General features: G+C 38.8%; 1 protein-coding gene across 2 annotated transcripts; it reads right to left on the reverse strand.

The window, feature by feature from the left end:
* Nucleotides 1-11954: 11954 nt before the first annotated feature.
* GREM1 (gremlin 1, DAN family BMP antagonist) lies at nt 11955-12635 on the reverse strand. 2 transcript variants are annotated; one of them, XM_074821543.1, is made up of 2 exons: nt 12511-12635; nt 11955-12405 (listed from the first exon to the last, which is right to left on the reverse strand). In XM_074821543.1, exons 1-2 carry the CDS (start codon nt 12633-12635, stop codon nt 12081-12083), a joined length of 450 nt encoding a protein of 149 aa, XP_074677644.1. In that variant the 3' UTR covers nt 11955-12080. The 2 variants fall into 2 exon arrangements, with proteins under 2 accessions (XP_074677644.1, XP_074677643.1); XM_074821542.1 differs by having other exon boundaries at nt 11955-12635.
* Between the last annotated feature and the right edge of the window lie 2854 nt (nt 12636-15489).

Consider the following 15489-nt stretch of genomic DNA (forward strand, 5'->3'; position numbering starts at 1 on the left):
GTTGATTGGTTATGAATCAGACAGGAGTGTGCTGTGCCCATTTTTTTTTTTTTTTACTTTGAGCATCTTTGATTTCCACTGAAATACTGATGAAGACTAGCTTTGCTAGTTTTATATGTGATTCAGAACAGTCATAATGACATCTTTGAGAGATGCAATGGTATGATGCAAATGTTTGAAGGAGGCTGTGCATTCATGATGTGGGATAACAGGGTTTTAATTATAGATCACAAAATGCTTTCAGATGTTTGAGGTGTATGCATTCCCAAAACATTGCTACCATTAGGGTCTGAAGTTCAGTGATTTTAAAGATTTGAAAGATTTTTAAAGATCTCAGAATTTTAAAGGAAAGTACAATGAGAGATGTATTCTCTGACTACAGAAATTAGTTCCTAGAGGATGAATAAGAGACAAGAATCAAATTTAAAAATTAAAAGAAAGAGAGAGAAAGTGTTTCACTGTGTGAATTTTGCCTTTTCTTTTTTCATGATTTAAATTCATAATCAGAAACTCTCATATCATGATCTTCCCACACACAGCCCTTGGAGGATACTTTCCAAAACTCCAAAATCATGATGCCCAAGATGAGTTTCTGAGACTGCTCCATGCACACACTTCTGAAGTTGTCATCTTTATTGCTTACATCAATAGCATATTTTTGGAAGTTTTCACAATATCACGAGAATATGTCTTTTTTCTACTCTTTGCTCTGTTTGGTGATACTGCCACAGAAAGCAAGTTACGGGACCAGATGTCATGTCCTGACAACAAAAAGAACGCCTTGAGATTTTAAAAGAAGTTTCCCATCTCTTCTGGTCTTAAGTGTCTTCTAAAATATCAAACCAAATCCATCTGCATGCCTATCATGAATCAATTACATTAATAAAAAATGTGAAGGGAAATCAAAGTTTCCAGAAGCTGAGAAAAGATTCTTAAAAGAAGATTCTTAAAAAGAGAACAACTTGCACATGAATCTAAAGATCCTACTCAAAGCCAGGCAGAAAATCTGGATGTTTTCCAAAAGCAAGATTCAATATAAGCTTGCAGCACACTGTGATGCTAGCGTGTCCTTTCCTTTAAGCAGTATTGAACAGCTGAGAATCATTCACCTTACTTTAGCAGACTTTTTTTGAGAGAAAAGGGGCAAAGGCAATATTAATTTTTAAGTAATGTGAGCACAAGAAATCTGATGCCAAACTGCCCTTTTTGCTCCTGGGATTGTGTTGAGCTAATTCCCAAGGCATCCTTCTGAAAATGTATCCTTTGGACTAAAAAAAAAAGGCAAAAACCACCCTCTTGGACCCTACTGGTTTAGTTCCCTGTGTGAATCTTCTGGTTTGATTTAGGAATGTGCTGCTTGGTTCCCATGTGCATTGTTGTTGTAGTATTTACTTTGGAAGGAAAAGTGAGTATACGGTTCACGCCTTAACCTTGTCAAGCTTCCCCCTTACCAACTTGAACTGACACTATACAAATTCTGAAAGGAAAGGCCACAGCCAAAATTAATCATAAACATTAACCATAAAATATTACTCTTGACCCTACCAAGGGGCAGACCTCTAGGAATAACATCCTGCTCCTTAAGAAAATAACATCCCTCTCCAACCGAGAGGAGCAGACGGTCTCGTCTATGCATGACGGACATGCTGACCTGTGCCTCAGGGAGTAACATCCGATTTCAACTCAGAGGGTAATAAGCACTCCAGGCCTTACATTATGGAAGTCCTTCCCCAAACACAGCCCTTTGTCAGTCTGCACCGTCTACATAAAACAAGTCCTGTCCAAGGTTGTGCTGTAAGGTTAGGTTTTTGTGCAAAACCAAACAGACGAAGGCTGAAGCTGGAAAAATTAGAGCTGCTACCCCAGCTTCCAGGCTGTTTTGACCTGAATGCAAACTGTATATATACTTCACATTGTTGTACCAACAATGAGCCCTGAGGAAAGGCTACAGTCTATAGCTCCTTTGTAACATTTCACTTGAATAGACTCTATGCTTACTTTATTGTTAGGGGCACAATCCACAGACTGGAGAACCTATTTCCATAGCTATCAGGCAGTATGTTGTTCAGCAGCAAATTGAATTAATTAAGCCTCTGAAATCAGAAAAATCCAGAACCAAAACATATCGCCCAATACTAATTTTATTTGAAAAAGAAATAACAGATCAAAGAACAACTTTATTGCAAGTCACCCGAGATGAGACTTAGGTGCCTAAATGAAGCAAGGCCTGCAACACTGAATGAAGCATTTCCTAAATATCACAAAAAATATGAGTGTGGAGCAATAAACCAGATTGCTTCCCAGGAGATGTTGGTTGTACTGGCACTGATGGTGAGAGATTTCAGCAGCAAGCTGTTGAACTTGTGTCGAGGGTGCCCTGCAGATGTATTTCTGACATTGCACTCCTCCCTGAATTCATTTTCTTGCCAGCAAGGACAAGATGGAAGTAGCACCAAATCCCACTTTGTAGGGATTCCCCTCAGCATAAACCCCCTCCTCAGTGTCACCTCACCAAGTGATTTTGGTCTTCCTTTTCCTAATGTGTCGGCCCCAGACAGAAGCTGAGCTGCTGTTGGGATAGACAGGTTAAGTGGGAAGAGAGCCAGGGAGAGAATAGGACATCATTCCTAAATGCCGCTGTGCTCAGCAATGATGAGATGTAATCCTTATAGAAGATGAAAGGAAAATTTCCCTGATAACCCTTGTTTTTCCCTATACTGTGACAGAAAGCAGGGTTTGTCTCACCCATTGAGTGATGCTAATTAAAGAATAAACTTCAAGCTTTTGAAATTCAATGATTGCTGGTAACCATGTCTGTGTGGTTAAAACTTCTCTGGGATTTGTATGCTACACTGAAGTACAGCTATGCTCCCAGAAAGTGAATGTGACAGGTTTGATAGGGATGGCAGAGATTACTGCAGTGTCATCTGCTGGATAAATGCCTTGAGGTGAGTAAATATTTTCACAGGAATTGATCTGTACTTGATTTGTACTTCTATAATCTATTCATATCTAACAAATATAAACTGTGCTCTACCCAGATGGCTTATTTCTGACAACATAATGCAAACTGAGTACACTCCTCCTTTCATACTAATGCCAATACATCTCTCCTGGTATTAATAACCTATTTATACACATTCTGACAGCAGACTAGACCTCATCTTTGAGATCAGTACCTGACGCTCATATTTCTTCCCTCTTGCCCTCTGTTTCTTTCCACCATCCATCACACTGACTCTTACTTCCTATCCTCTCCTGTGAAATAGACACTACCCTCTTTTTTCACCAACAGTAAAACAGATCAAGGTGGTTCCATGTGTTGGTAAAGATAAATGTCGAGGCTAAAATCATTCCTTGTGTGGCTTCCATTAAATTTCATTGGGTAGCATTTGCACACCTTTCAACTATGATGCACAAAGGCTAGTGTTGCAAAAGGTTTTCAGAGTCTCATAACATCATGCCTTTTTAGGAAACCAGTGCTTCTGCACGCCTCTTAATTGAACTCAAATGCCATTTAAACCTCCCTATATTTTGTGACTTATTTGTCCAGTCTTTTCAAATAGCCCCTTCTTTAATGGTACAGGTGCTATATTATGTCAAGGAGAGGACTGACAAAACGTGCTGTGGAACCATGCAAACAGTATTTCAATGTAATTGTGCTAAATAAAGATAGTAGAGTACATTAAAGATGTTTTAGCTCTGGAGATGCAGCAAAGATAAGGAAGAAAGGACATGAAGATGCATTTGAACCTAAAACAATTCTCATTGGAAGAGTCTTTTGCTTTACCCAGCTTCTCTCTTGGGGTGAGATAACAGGAAGTCTTCTCACTTGTCATAGTTATATGATAAGAAAAGAAGAATATTTATTACCATGTATCTGTGTATAATGTTTTGTTCTTGTCAATCAACTAAAATATTTGGTCCTGAACGAAGGAATTTTTCTTTTAGTTTACAAATGAATTTGTTGCAAGAACTAAACTTGGTGGTACAGGAGTGGGGAGGCTGCCGACTTCTGACAACCCATCAACACTGCCAGCTTAAAAAGACCTGCCAGGATAGCTGTTCTCTCAGATGGCTGAGTGATGGTAATTTCATCAGCAGACAAAGTTCAGAATTTCCTTCAGAGGAATACTGACTCTGACTTTTTGAACTTTCAGACTACTGGGCTGAGCAGAGTGAAAACAATTGTTGAGAGACATCATGCATGGATCTAAGGGACAGATGGCTCTGAACTATGCCAGAGAATTATGATAAGACATTCAGGCTGCATACCAGGATTTTTTTCTATTTGTTTGTTTTTAATAATTTTTCTTGTTCTACCGTTTTTTCTCAATATCACTTTCTTTTCATTGCTTCTCAGTAATAGTGACTATATGAGATATTCTGCTAGAAACTTAAGAAGCAGCTGTAAGCTAAGTTCAACTCACACTCACAAAGCAATGGCCTCCTTGAACGTGAAGATCCAAAATGAAGGCAAGTTGGATGCCTCTTGGCTGTTAAGGTTTCTCAGAGGCTTTCACTCGTGTACATTCAGTGGCAGCTCTCCTTTTAAAGCAAATTCTGTACAAAAAGAATCCTAAAAGCAACTTAACAGTGAAATTAAAGATCTACATAGATTATACTCTCAATGCAAGGGAATGGATTAACTTAACTTTCCACTCCTGCTGCTTAATGTTGGTTTAATATATTGTCTTGACTTTTAATAAGGTTATTGAAAGATAAAAGCATATAAGGAGCTGTGCCACAGATGCGACAGTCAGAACTTCATATGCAAAATAAAAAGAGACATTATAATAAAAAGAAAATTGAATGTTGCTTGTATAAAATCTGGCTTTGTTTTGATGCATAAAACAGCAAACACTGATCCACACTGAGGTTTTCAAGAATGTCTTAAGTACACAACGCTTCTGATGCCACCCCAGTTGCCTATATATAGATCTGTCTTGTGTAAAGAATTTAAAAAGCATTAGAATGGAGAAATCAAAGAGACAATAAATTTTAAACCAATCTTATTGTCTGCAGCCTAAAGTGTTATTAAGATCAAAGTGGAGCAAACATCTGGCATTTGCCTTTCTGCAAAAATTAGATCAAATTACCTACCATAGGATTTAGATCCATTCAGTAAGTCCCTTCCATTGTACACATAGTTTTCTTTCTCCTTTTTATTTGCTAAATCTAACTTAATACCCAAATTCTAGCCTCTTCATTCATTTGAAGTTGAAATAAATTAACAACAAAAATGGAAATATATGTTCCTCATGAACATCTGTTTCCTAAGGAACAAGGTCCTTCAGATCCTAAGGCGAGAGGTTCAGCTAGCCTTCATCTTTGCCATTAAGTGTAATTGTCTAGAAATAAACTTTACTGAGTATATTTTTCAGACTTCTAAATAAATCTAATGCATTCCTAGGCTTTTGATACGTATGTTTAGACAGATAAATACATGCATATATGTCACAATTTTTTAATTCTCTGAATAAAAGAATACACTAATACAAAGCTAAGATTGAGAATATCTCTTTTCTTAAATACAAAGAAGACTTTACCTTTACAAAACAGAAATTCAGTAAAGTTTAATTTAAAGGAAAAACAATATTAATGTCTGCAAATTCATCATTAAATAAATCAAACAAACTTAACAGTGCTCTGTAGTGATGCCATGCAATAACTATAAAATTATGATTAATGAATTTGAGTGTTGCTGTCCCAGATGAGCTGTAACTGACTCATTAATTCAATCCAATTGCTTTTTTGCTGGAATCCATATTGTTATTACTAGACAGAAGGATAAGATATAGCTCTCAATTATTCTAGGGAGAGATGATGGTATTATTTAACCTTTGTTCTTTTGATCTCTTGTAATACGAATTGGAATATGGCTGTTTCCATAAGGTATTCTTTAAAAAAGAAATGCAAACATGGCAATTTCAAATTTTATTTTCAGAACTTTTATTGGGAGTCAGTGTAACTTCTCCATTTGATTCATCCCCAAACTATGTGATTTACATCTGTATCACAGCAAGGAGGAGTTATTGCTTATCACAGTTTAGAAGTTTGGTTTTTCTAATGTCATCCCAAACATTCTTCTTTTATGTCAGTATATAATTTGATCCTCATATCTTTCTTCTTTCTCATTAAAAAAGGCAGACTATGAATTTTATTTTCAATATTTTTAGAAAATAATAGCAAAGGGAGCAAGTGACAGTTAAAATTTCTGTATTCCTCCCCCCCAGACCCATAAAAGCTAGAGGAGGAATTCAGGCAGCCAGAAGCCACACACTGTCAAAGAGCACCCTAAAGTCATCACCACATCCCAGGCAGGCAGTGCAGACAGGCTTCAGATGTTTTTATGAAGCTACATTGCAAGGTAGCATCAAAAAACCTGCACTGGGATTCGTTATGATACCTGTGAGTTGCTGCATATTTCTGGTTTCAGTCTCAGCTGATTAAAAAAAAAATACAACAAGGTGTCTGAATCTTATTATGGTTAATCTTTTTGATACCTTAAGGCCAGGATCTGATGGTTATTAAAAATATGTACCAGTGATATGTGCTTTGACTAAATCCAAATACATGTTAATTTTTTCACTCCCTGAAATGTTAAATGATGCAGCTCTCCCCTTCAGAAGCTGTTGGTTAGTGCAACCATTCAGGTAAGCACAATGACTCAGAAAAAAATTTTGGACCTTATTCTGTTGATATTGACTGCTGTAGTGGTTTCTAAGGCAGGTTTGAGTAATCTGGAGAGAATAAGGTGTGTGTTTTTTTAAAAAGCGAAGTGTGTGTAAGGGGATGATTGTGTTCAGCAAACCAGCATTCTCATCTCAGTCTTCTACCAGCAACATGGTGCTTCTCCTTTAGGAAACCTTTTGGAACTAACTCTTAGGTTTACTCCTGTGCACTGGATAGCACAAAGAAACATCATTCCTCAAGGGTACAGTTCTCCAGTGCTCCTTTTTTTTTTTTTTTTTTTTTTCACTCAGGAGAAGGTAAATAACAAGGTTAAATTACTGCACCATTTTTGCAAATGCAATGTCCCTCTTCCCAGCCAGGCACCGCCACTGACAGGCAGCTGGAGCGGAGCCAGGTGCTGTCTGTCCACTGACCCATCCAGGATGCACCATACCTACTGTGCGCATGTGTTGCTCAGATGTCTTGCACATGCTCAGCAAATCTGACATGCTCTTGATGCCTCAGTCCTACAACGTGTGTGCAAATCCACTGCACAGCACATGGATGACAGAGCACACACAGAAATCCCAAGCAGGAATCTAGCCAGCCTCACTGGAGAGAGAAAAAAAATAGTCTTATTTCTATCTGTGTCCCTGAAAGCTGATTAGGGTGTGTGAATTCCCTCTCTGTTATCTTCTTTTGATCGATGTAACTATCTATAAAGCACACAGGACTTCATAGTGGACATATTTTCAATTCAAGCTGGTATGTAGGCCAAACGTAAGTTAAAATGAGTGTCTGAACTTGTTAGCATATAAATAGTAAGACCATGGCACTACAGAGTACTAGAAAGGTAAGTACAGGAGTTTTTTCTCTCTGTTTTAAATATTCAAATAAAGATATATATGTACGTCTTTTCAAGGAAACTTATTCTGTCCAACTGTGCCCATATCTCAGACCAGGAAAAGTCAATTGCCTTCTAAAAATAACTGTTTCAATGTTATTAGCATTTCAAGAAGTTTTAGAAGCACAAAAAATCTAGAAGGAAGACTAAACCAAAAAACCTTTAAAATACCCCAACCAGTACTATCAGACTGCTCAGCTCCATTACTGCATGAAGGAAGAACACACCGGATCTTAACAGCATCCAGCTTTTCAGAGATGGAAACGGCATGTCTGATCCTCTTCTCTGGTTGTCTGTATGCGCCACGGGAAAACACTACATGCTGCTCCCTCATACAACTCTATATCTGGCTATGTCATTCATTCCTTTGAACTAAAAGGTGTACATCTGAAAATTATATCACTGCTCAGAGATTTACGTGAAATCAGTGATGGTTCTTGGTCCAGTTCAGCAAGATGGTGGTCCCTGTTAGAGCAGCTTTCTTCAGAAGGCCAGACATTGCCACTGCTACACAAGACAGCAGGATTGCCTGGACTCTGCAATGACTGACTGAGTCCCTCACACATCTGACAAGGTGTCAGGTTGAAAAGGTAAAAATTACACCACTACTGCCTACCTCCCACCAGCGGGGTGGAAAGCTAGAAGAAACCTGTTCTCTGTGGTTGTTTGCAGTCCTTCCTCAACCCTGGCCTTGCTCAAGTGCTGCTCAAGGGACAAATCTTCTTGTTCTCATTTATAACTGTTTTTCACCTCCTCTATCCCTATTTACAGCTTCTAAGATGCTGTATTGTAAAGGTGTTCCTTACTCTTTTTTTCTAAAAGTGGGAGTAAACTATTAGCTAGACGTAAAACTGAGGTAAGGTGTAAGGCAGGCATGCCGACTCCAACTTTAACTCTACAACGACTCAAGGCTGATTTATATTTTGAACTGTCACTATATGGTTTACATGGGGAAAAGTGCGAGTAAAGATTGAGATGTTCCTTCTATAAATTGTGGAAGGGTGAGGGGGAAGTGACAGATCTCATTTAAAAACCTTATTGAAGTAGCCGGGTTGAATGATGGTGCCATTGCTTGTCTCTGTGTCTCATTGTCATAATGTAAGCCCTTTTATAATTAGGAGAAACCACAGAAGTCATAGTAAAGTACAGCAGATCCAGAAAGAGCTGGAAACTTAAGGAAGAAATAAAATAAAAAAACCAACAATAGAATAGACATGGGCTGGAGAAGATATTTTATTTATTTGTTACTAGTAGTTAAAATGACGTACAAAATGCTGGGAAGAAAAAACTCCAATTCTATTCAGTTACAAAATAATTAAAACTTCATTTTAAACCAAGTTTTGCTTTGTGAGACCGAGCATGAAAATATTGCAGCCTTAGGTTATATAGTCCATTGTTTTTAGAATAAAGCAGACATTTAAATACATATTGTGGTTGATATTAAATATCTCATATAATTGTAAGTTAGCAGAACTTTCTTACTCTCAGGCAATAACTAGCAATTCATAAAAGTTCTTTGTATAAAATTTACATATTTGGGGGGGGGATCTGCCTCAAGGGGAGTTCGTCATGATCTATGCACAGGCTGTTTTGGAACATAAAGATTTGTAAAACTTTTATCAATTTTCCTTCAGAATGCTAGCCTAATCTTAAATAAAGGAGCCAGTAATGTCCAAAGCTTTGCTTAAAGGCTAAGGGTTTAGGGACATATCAGTCACTGTAAAAGACAATGGGAGTTTTGCTGTCAACTTCACATGAAGAAGAAAAATCATTCTTAAGGTGTTCCCATTTCTTGAACAGAAACCCTAACTAGTTAAAACTTTCAGCAATGACTGAGATTGGCCCTTTCCCCTGCAAACCAACTCAAAAAAGTAAAGGAAAACAACCCCTGCCTATTATCAGTGAAAGAGGATTTGTATTAATAATAACATTAAATATCCCTATCTTTCTGTTTAACTATTCACATTCCACACAGTGGAAATCTACCTCCTGTAATTCCAGATTTTAAAATTGGATTTTAAAATCCATGAAGAAATGTGTCAAACCTGCTGAGTGAGAGTACACCAGATTAAATGCATTTTAATAATATCAATCAACGTGTTTCAATCTCCTAATCTTACGAATGCAGGCCTCACAGCAGTGGATTTTACAGTAAAAATATATTCATTACAGAGATGCAGGATATCGCCAATAACTGTGATACATTGTGTAACAGATGGGGCATCTAATATAATGAAGGCACACAAGATGCATCTGTGACATGCCACTCACTCTATATTTTTCCCTCTGGACATGTTAGGAAGAGCAGAATTGTCTTCCTCCACATTCAATGGACAGAAATGCTGTCAAGATAATCACCTGGTGGCTGAAAGGCAGCTGTGTGAGAAAGAACAGGTACACCCAGAGTGGATACTAGAGAGTACTGCTGCTGAACGGGGAAACTGAGACCTGGACTATCCAAGCCCCATCATACAATTAATGTGGACCTAACTCCCATTTCACTCACATCAGGGATGTCAGTTGCTTTCAGGCCTGGTACCAGCTCTGGCATCGGAACACACCTTTCCTTCAGTACCCCACTGGCCAGGACCAGCTGCCGGAGCCCCGCAGGCGCAGGCACAGGCACAGGTACAGGTGCAGGCACAGGCACAGGCACAGGCACAGGCACAGGTACAGGTGCAGGTGCAGGTGCAGGCACAGGCAGGAAGGTGTGTGCAGCACTCTGTGAGCTCTTCAGCACCCCGTTGGAAAGCGCCCGTGCAAAGCCAGCACCCAGGACAGCATGAACAGTCTGCACCCCATGTGGTATGAGGTACAGCCAGCGAGACAACCCCCAGGCTTCCCATCGAGCCCCCAGGAAAGCAAGGGCAGCATGCACGGAAGGGCTGCATCGCAGGTCCGATGGCCTGGGGTCCACCTCGCTAAACCAACTTTTTTGCAGGACCTTTTGTGCTCATGCTAAAACCTACAGCCCTGAACAAGTTTAAACTCCTAATCCTGAAGAAAAGAAAAGTCAGGGTAACTTCACAGGTGAGCTTCATCGAGCTGTTGGAAGTAATGTGTCCCCTTTTATGGTTTTTTCCCCCCAAATGAGAGGGGCAGTTAGCCCTTAATTTTCAGGAAATTCTCTTTACTTAGTCCAAATCCAGTTTAAATGCAAGTCTGTGGTAAAAGATATAAAAAGAGGATTATTGCTGGCAAAGTTCTGCATCTCTTTTTCAACAAACTGCATGCCTGTGGCAAAGCTAAAATAACAATAACAATGCAATGTTTACTAGTCATGAATGTCGTGTCTTTTGTCTCTTGTGTGGTTATTGCATTTGCAGTCACATGATGCTTGTTTTAATTTTTGCTTTGCTCTTTATGTACTAAATTACTGCCATTCTGTACTTGATCTTGGTTAGCAAGATTTTTGTGCTGTGGTTATGTATGTTTTTTATGTATGTGTGTGAAAAAGAGAAGGAGAGAGTTCAGATACACACAATGGAATATGCATACTCATTGTATGTACCGATAGATACCGATGACTAAAAGATACTGCATATACATATATATGTAGATATGAAGAATAACTGATACCAGAAATACAAGACATCAAATGGATCTAGTGGCACAAGAATGGGTTTTGGTTGATTTAGAGAGCCATTAGAATTCAGAAGTATATTTATAGCCTTGTATATAGTTTCTCTTTAATTTATGTAATATATGACTAGGTATATAAATTAAAGCAAAACAGAAGACAATATCTCTTCCTCTGTGTCTTCCTATTCATGTATCTTTCTTTCTTCTACTCCCTTTTGTACTCTCCCTGTCTACTTACTTTGGCCTTTTGCTTTCTAACTTGCTCTAGCTCTGTTTTCCATCCACCTATAGTGACTTTTCAACACTCCCACACCCCCCCATTGTTCTACAGACATGGCTTTTGGATTACAGTTATTTTTTTGAAGAAGCATGTTACAAACTCTTGATATAGTTGCTATTTTCAGTGATGATTTTGCTACACTTTAAACTGCTTTTCGCCTACTTCGTATTTAAGAATAGATTCATGCTTTCAAATATATTGTCCTCGCACTTTGATGTTTCTCTTAATACAGTAAAAGCACATAGCATGGTAGGTGAACATTAGCAAAAGCCACAGCTCCACTTTCCCAGCAAGCGGCAAGAATGTGAATATACACTAGGAATCCTAATTCATGACTGTGGATAAACAGATTTTTTTAATATTTCATACCCCTGTTAAATTTTTTTGTTGTAGTGAACATTCATATATTTTCTTGTACACATCCATTTTCTCCCTTACACACAAACACACACATGTGTGCCCTTCCCTTACATCGATTTTTTTTTTCTTTGGTTTTGGGGTTATTTTGCTTGTTTTAGGTAACTCGCTAGGTTCCTTTCAGTTTTGTCCAGCCCCGAAGGTATGCCAGTTCATGCCACTCACTCTCACGCTGGCAATGATTGCGTACAGTCTGAGTGCAATCGCTGCATGTGTCTCAGTTTAGTCCAAGTCAATAGATATACACCGGCATTCCTTAACACGGGTGATTCTTTTCTTCTTTCTCGGGGGCTGAAGCTCAGGGCAATTGAGTGTAACAGTCATGGTGGTGAATTTCTTGGGCTTGCAGAAGGAACAAGATTGGAAGGAGCCTTCTTCTTTACGAACATGCCTGGGGATGTAGAAGGAATTGCACTGGCCGTAGCAGAACCTGTTGATAATGGTACGACTGTTGCAGCCTTCTTCGTGGATAGTTTGTTTCAGGGGTTGAGTTTTGCACCAATCCCGCTTTAGGTATTTGCGCTCAGTGATGTGCAATGCCTCCTGACTGGACTCCAGCACCTCTTCAGCAGGCATCGAGGTGCCTTTTCCTCGTTCTCGATGCCTAGAGCCTGACTGCTGCTGTGTCTGCATTTGCTCTGAATCATTGGGCTGATCTTTGTCAGGAGGAGGGATAGCACCTTGAGATCCACGATTCCTCTTTCGCGCTTCTGCTGTTGGTAGCAGCAATCCCATCAGAAGAAACACAGCACTGATGGCGTACAGTGTGCGGACCATCCTATATGGAGGAAGTTGAGGAGAAAAAGCACAGTTGTGGATTTCAGATATCAACAGAAGCCAGGTATGCAGTAAATTTTCAGTTCCAAAAAAGAAATGTGTGTGTGCATGCACATACTTATAAAAGATAAGCATTTAGCCTTTACCAGATGGAAAGCTGTTTCCAAATTACCAAGTAATAAAAGCTTTCATATTCAGTGATTGAAAGTCAGAGGCTATAGTAAGTCCAAACAGAATTTCATTTTGTGTAGCATGCATCGTTTTCCAGCTCCTTTCTTCATGTGTATTACCCTCATTAAAAGTTCTTGTTCCCTTCCTATAGCTCACTGACATTGGGAAGGTTGCCCCTGAATTGCGCTGGTGGAAGAACAGATTTTATGCTTACACAAGGATTTATATCACATAGCTATCTACAATACCAGACGACTAAACTCTTTGACTCAGGAGACTTCGTCCAGCTATGTGTTCCTTAGTCAGACTCAGAAGCTTTGTACAGCTTCTTGCATAATATACATCCAGAATGTAGCGTGCATGCTATAACCACCCGTTGTCCAAATTACAGCATCCCAAGCTCTGCCACACTGCACCTCTGAAGTGGTCCAATGTGTCTGAGTGTAATGATGCTTAAGAGATGTGCAACATAGGCAACTAACATGAAAGAATATTTAGGTATAGGTTGAAAGAGATGCATCTGTAATTTCAAATTACATCTTCTTGCACATTACTCTGAATCCTTGACAGAAGTTATACAGATGCAGTCACAGTGTTAATTTTTCAGATCTCTGAATTTGTTTTATTATATACAGCATGATATTGAAAGGACACACAAGGACAGCAGGGTTTTGTATATGACTTTAAGTATCATGTAGTTTGTGCACACACACAAAAAAATACTTCAAGAAGTGCAGTAAGTGGAGTCTATAAAGTTCTTCAAAACTGCACCCCTGCTCCAAACATAATTAATAGTGCAAGAACAGCCTTTCTTGCCTCCCTTATTCCACCATTTCTGCAGCTTCCCAAAGCTCTGAGTTCTTTTGGCTGCTCAGTCAGCTCAAGACACCAACCAGCCAGGAAGAAACTCATCAGCTGTCACACTTTTCCCCCTTCCAGAAGTACCGTGGTCTCCATGTTGTTCTGGAAAGCCAGGGATGTGACAGCAAGACAGACAGATCAGGGAATGAGGCTCTCGGGGAACCCACCCATGGAAGTCTGGAGGAAGCCACCAGAAATGAGTGGCTGCTAGCAAAAAAAACATAAAACAGAAGAACTGTGAAGAGGCACATGCATTAAAAAGGGGAAGAATTAAAAAAAAAAAAAAAAAAAAAAAAAAAAAGAGAGAAAGTTGGTGTCTTCTACCTACTTGGAGTGCTGCACTTGTATCTCTTATTTGACTGATTTTATCAGTAAGGGACAAATTAGTGTTTGAACTGAAGAGTCCTGCTTCTACCCAAGAAACATGTGAAACTAAGGGCACTGTCCTGCACGGCTTTATCCGCTCTGCCTGAGACCACACAACTAGGCAGGAAAGCAGCCAAATGCCAATGCTGTAAGGGCCACCTAGAGACTCAGCAGAGGCTCAGGGTAAGTACCATTTGCTACAAAAGATAACTGTTAATTTCTCAGTTACTGTATCTTTGCAGTCACGCAGAGAAAACAAACATTATATTAAGCTGTTCAAAAAGCATTTCTCACCAAATGGACTGGGAAAGGAATTACTGGAGTGGAAAAATATCATAGGGGGGTTCCATTGTATTCAGGGATTTGCTTGTGGATCTAATATTTTAAGTGGTTGTCTACAGATTGTTAAAGCACCTAGAGTTTATAATATGTATGATAAATATATGCATGTTATTCATTTATGTTTATGTACCAGTATGTCCTATGTTTGGCAGAAGCTTCATGCTTCAGGCGAGGCATGCAAGAATGACACTATTGCCAGCTTCAACAGACAACTTGTAAGGGCTGCTTTTAATATCTATATGAAATATGGTACAGAACATGGAATGTTAATAACCTTAAGGCTCTGACATAGAACAAAAAAAGAAGTCGGGAATTCTAATTGAAGACTAGCGCAGCATAATTTCAAGTGTCAGCTTAGACTTCACATTTGCTGATTTTTCCCCGTTTCTATTGCAACCTGAATGTTATTTAAACATGTTTCTCCTTAAATTTAATTTTGTCTTTAAAATAATTTTTTAAAAAGAGTTATAAACCACTGCTTATTTCCTCAAGAGAACAGAATGACTCCTTCCAAAACTATTCCTATTTCTCCCGCAACTGTATACCCATGCTGTATTTAGACAGTATTTTAATATGCACTTTATTTACTCAACATGGTGCCAGAGCCTTAAAAGAAAAAAAAAAAAAAAAAGTCATTGCATGCAGTTGAAAATAAATTTCTAGTTTACAAGCAGTGCCAAGAAACTTCAGGTATTTTTTTAGTGTCCCATAACTGAGTTGAAGTTCCACCAACATGCATATTCCTGGACTACTTTTATTTCCAAAACTGATGACCTCCACATTGCTTCATCTTTTTTTTTTTTTCCATAAATATACAACTGATGACACAGTAAGGTCTAGTCATATGAAAATGAGGTGTACTTTGGGATGGGAATTTGGGGGAAATTTGATGGTAATGTTTACTATTGTAAAATCTGTATGCCAGATTCATGCACGTGCTTAACCCTAAGGAAATGCAAGCATGTGTTTTAATACAATCCTAAACTGGGGGAGGAAAGGTAATTTTTCACTGAGTTGGTTTCCAGCCTTAAAGGTGGAAGCTGTATTACATGCTCATAAAAGAAATTGTGATTCAAATGAAAATTACCAACTCAGCAAAAACATTTGTTATGGT

Source organism: Strix aluco, chromosome 4, assembly GCF_031877795.1.
Source record: "Strix aluco isolate bStrAlu1 chromosome 4, bStrAlu1.hap1, whole genome shotgun sequence".
Classification (NCBI taxonomy): domain Eukaryota; kingdom Metazoa; phylum Chordata; class Aves; order Strigiformes; family Strigidae; genus Strix; species Strix aluco.

Excerpts from the sequence above, each read along its gene's own strand:
- GREM1 (XM_074821542.1), bottom strand. The coding sequence starts at position 12,635 with ATGGTCCGCACACTGTACGCCATCAGTGCTGTGTTTCTTCTGATGGGA.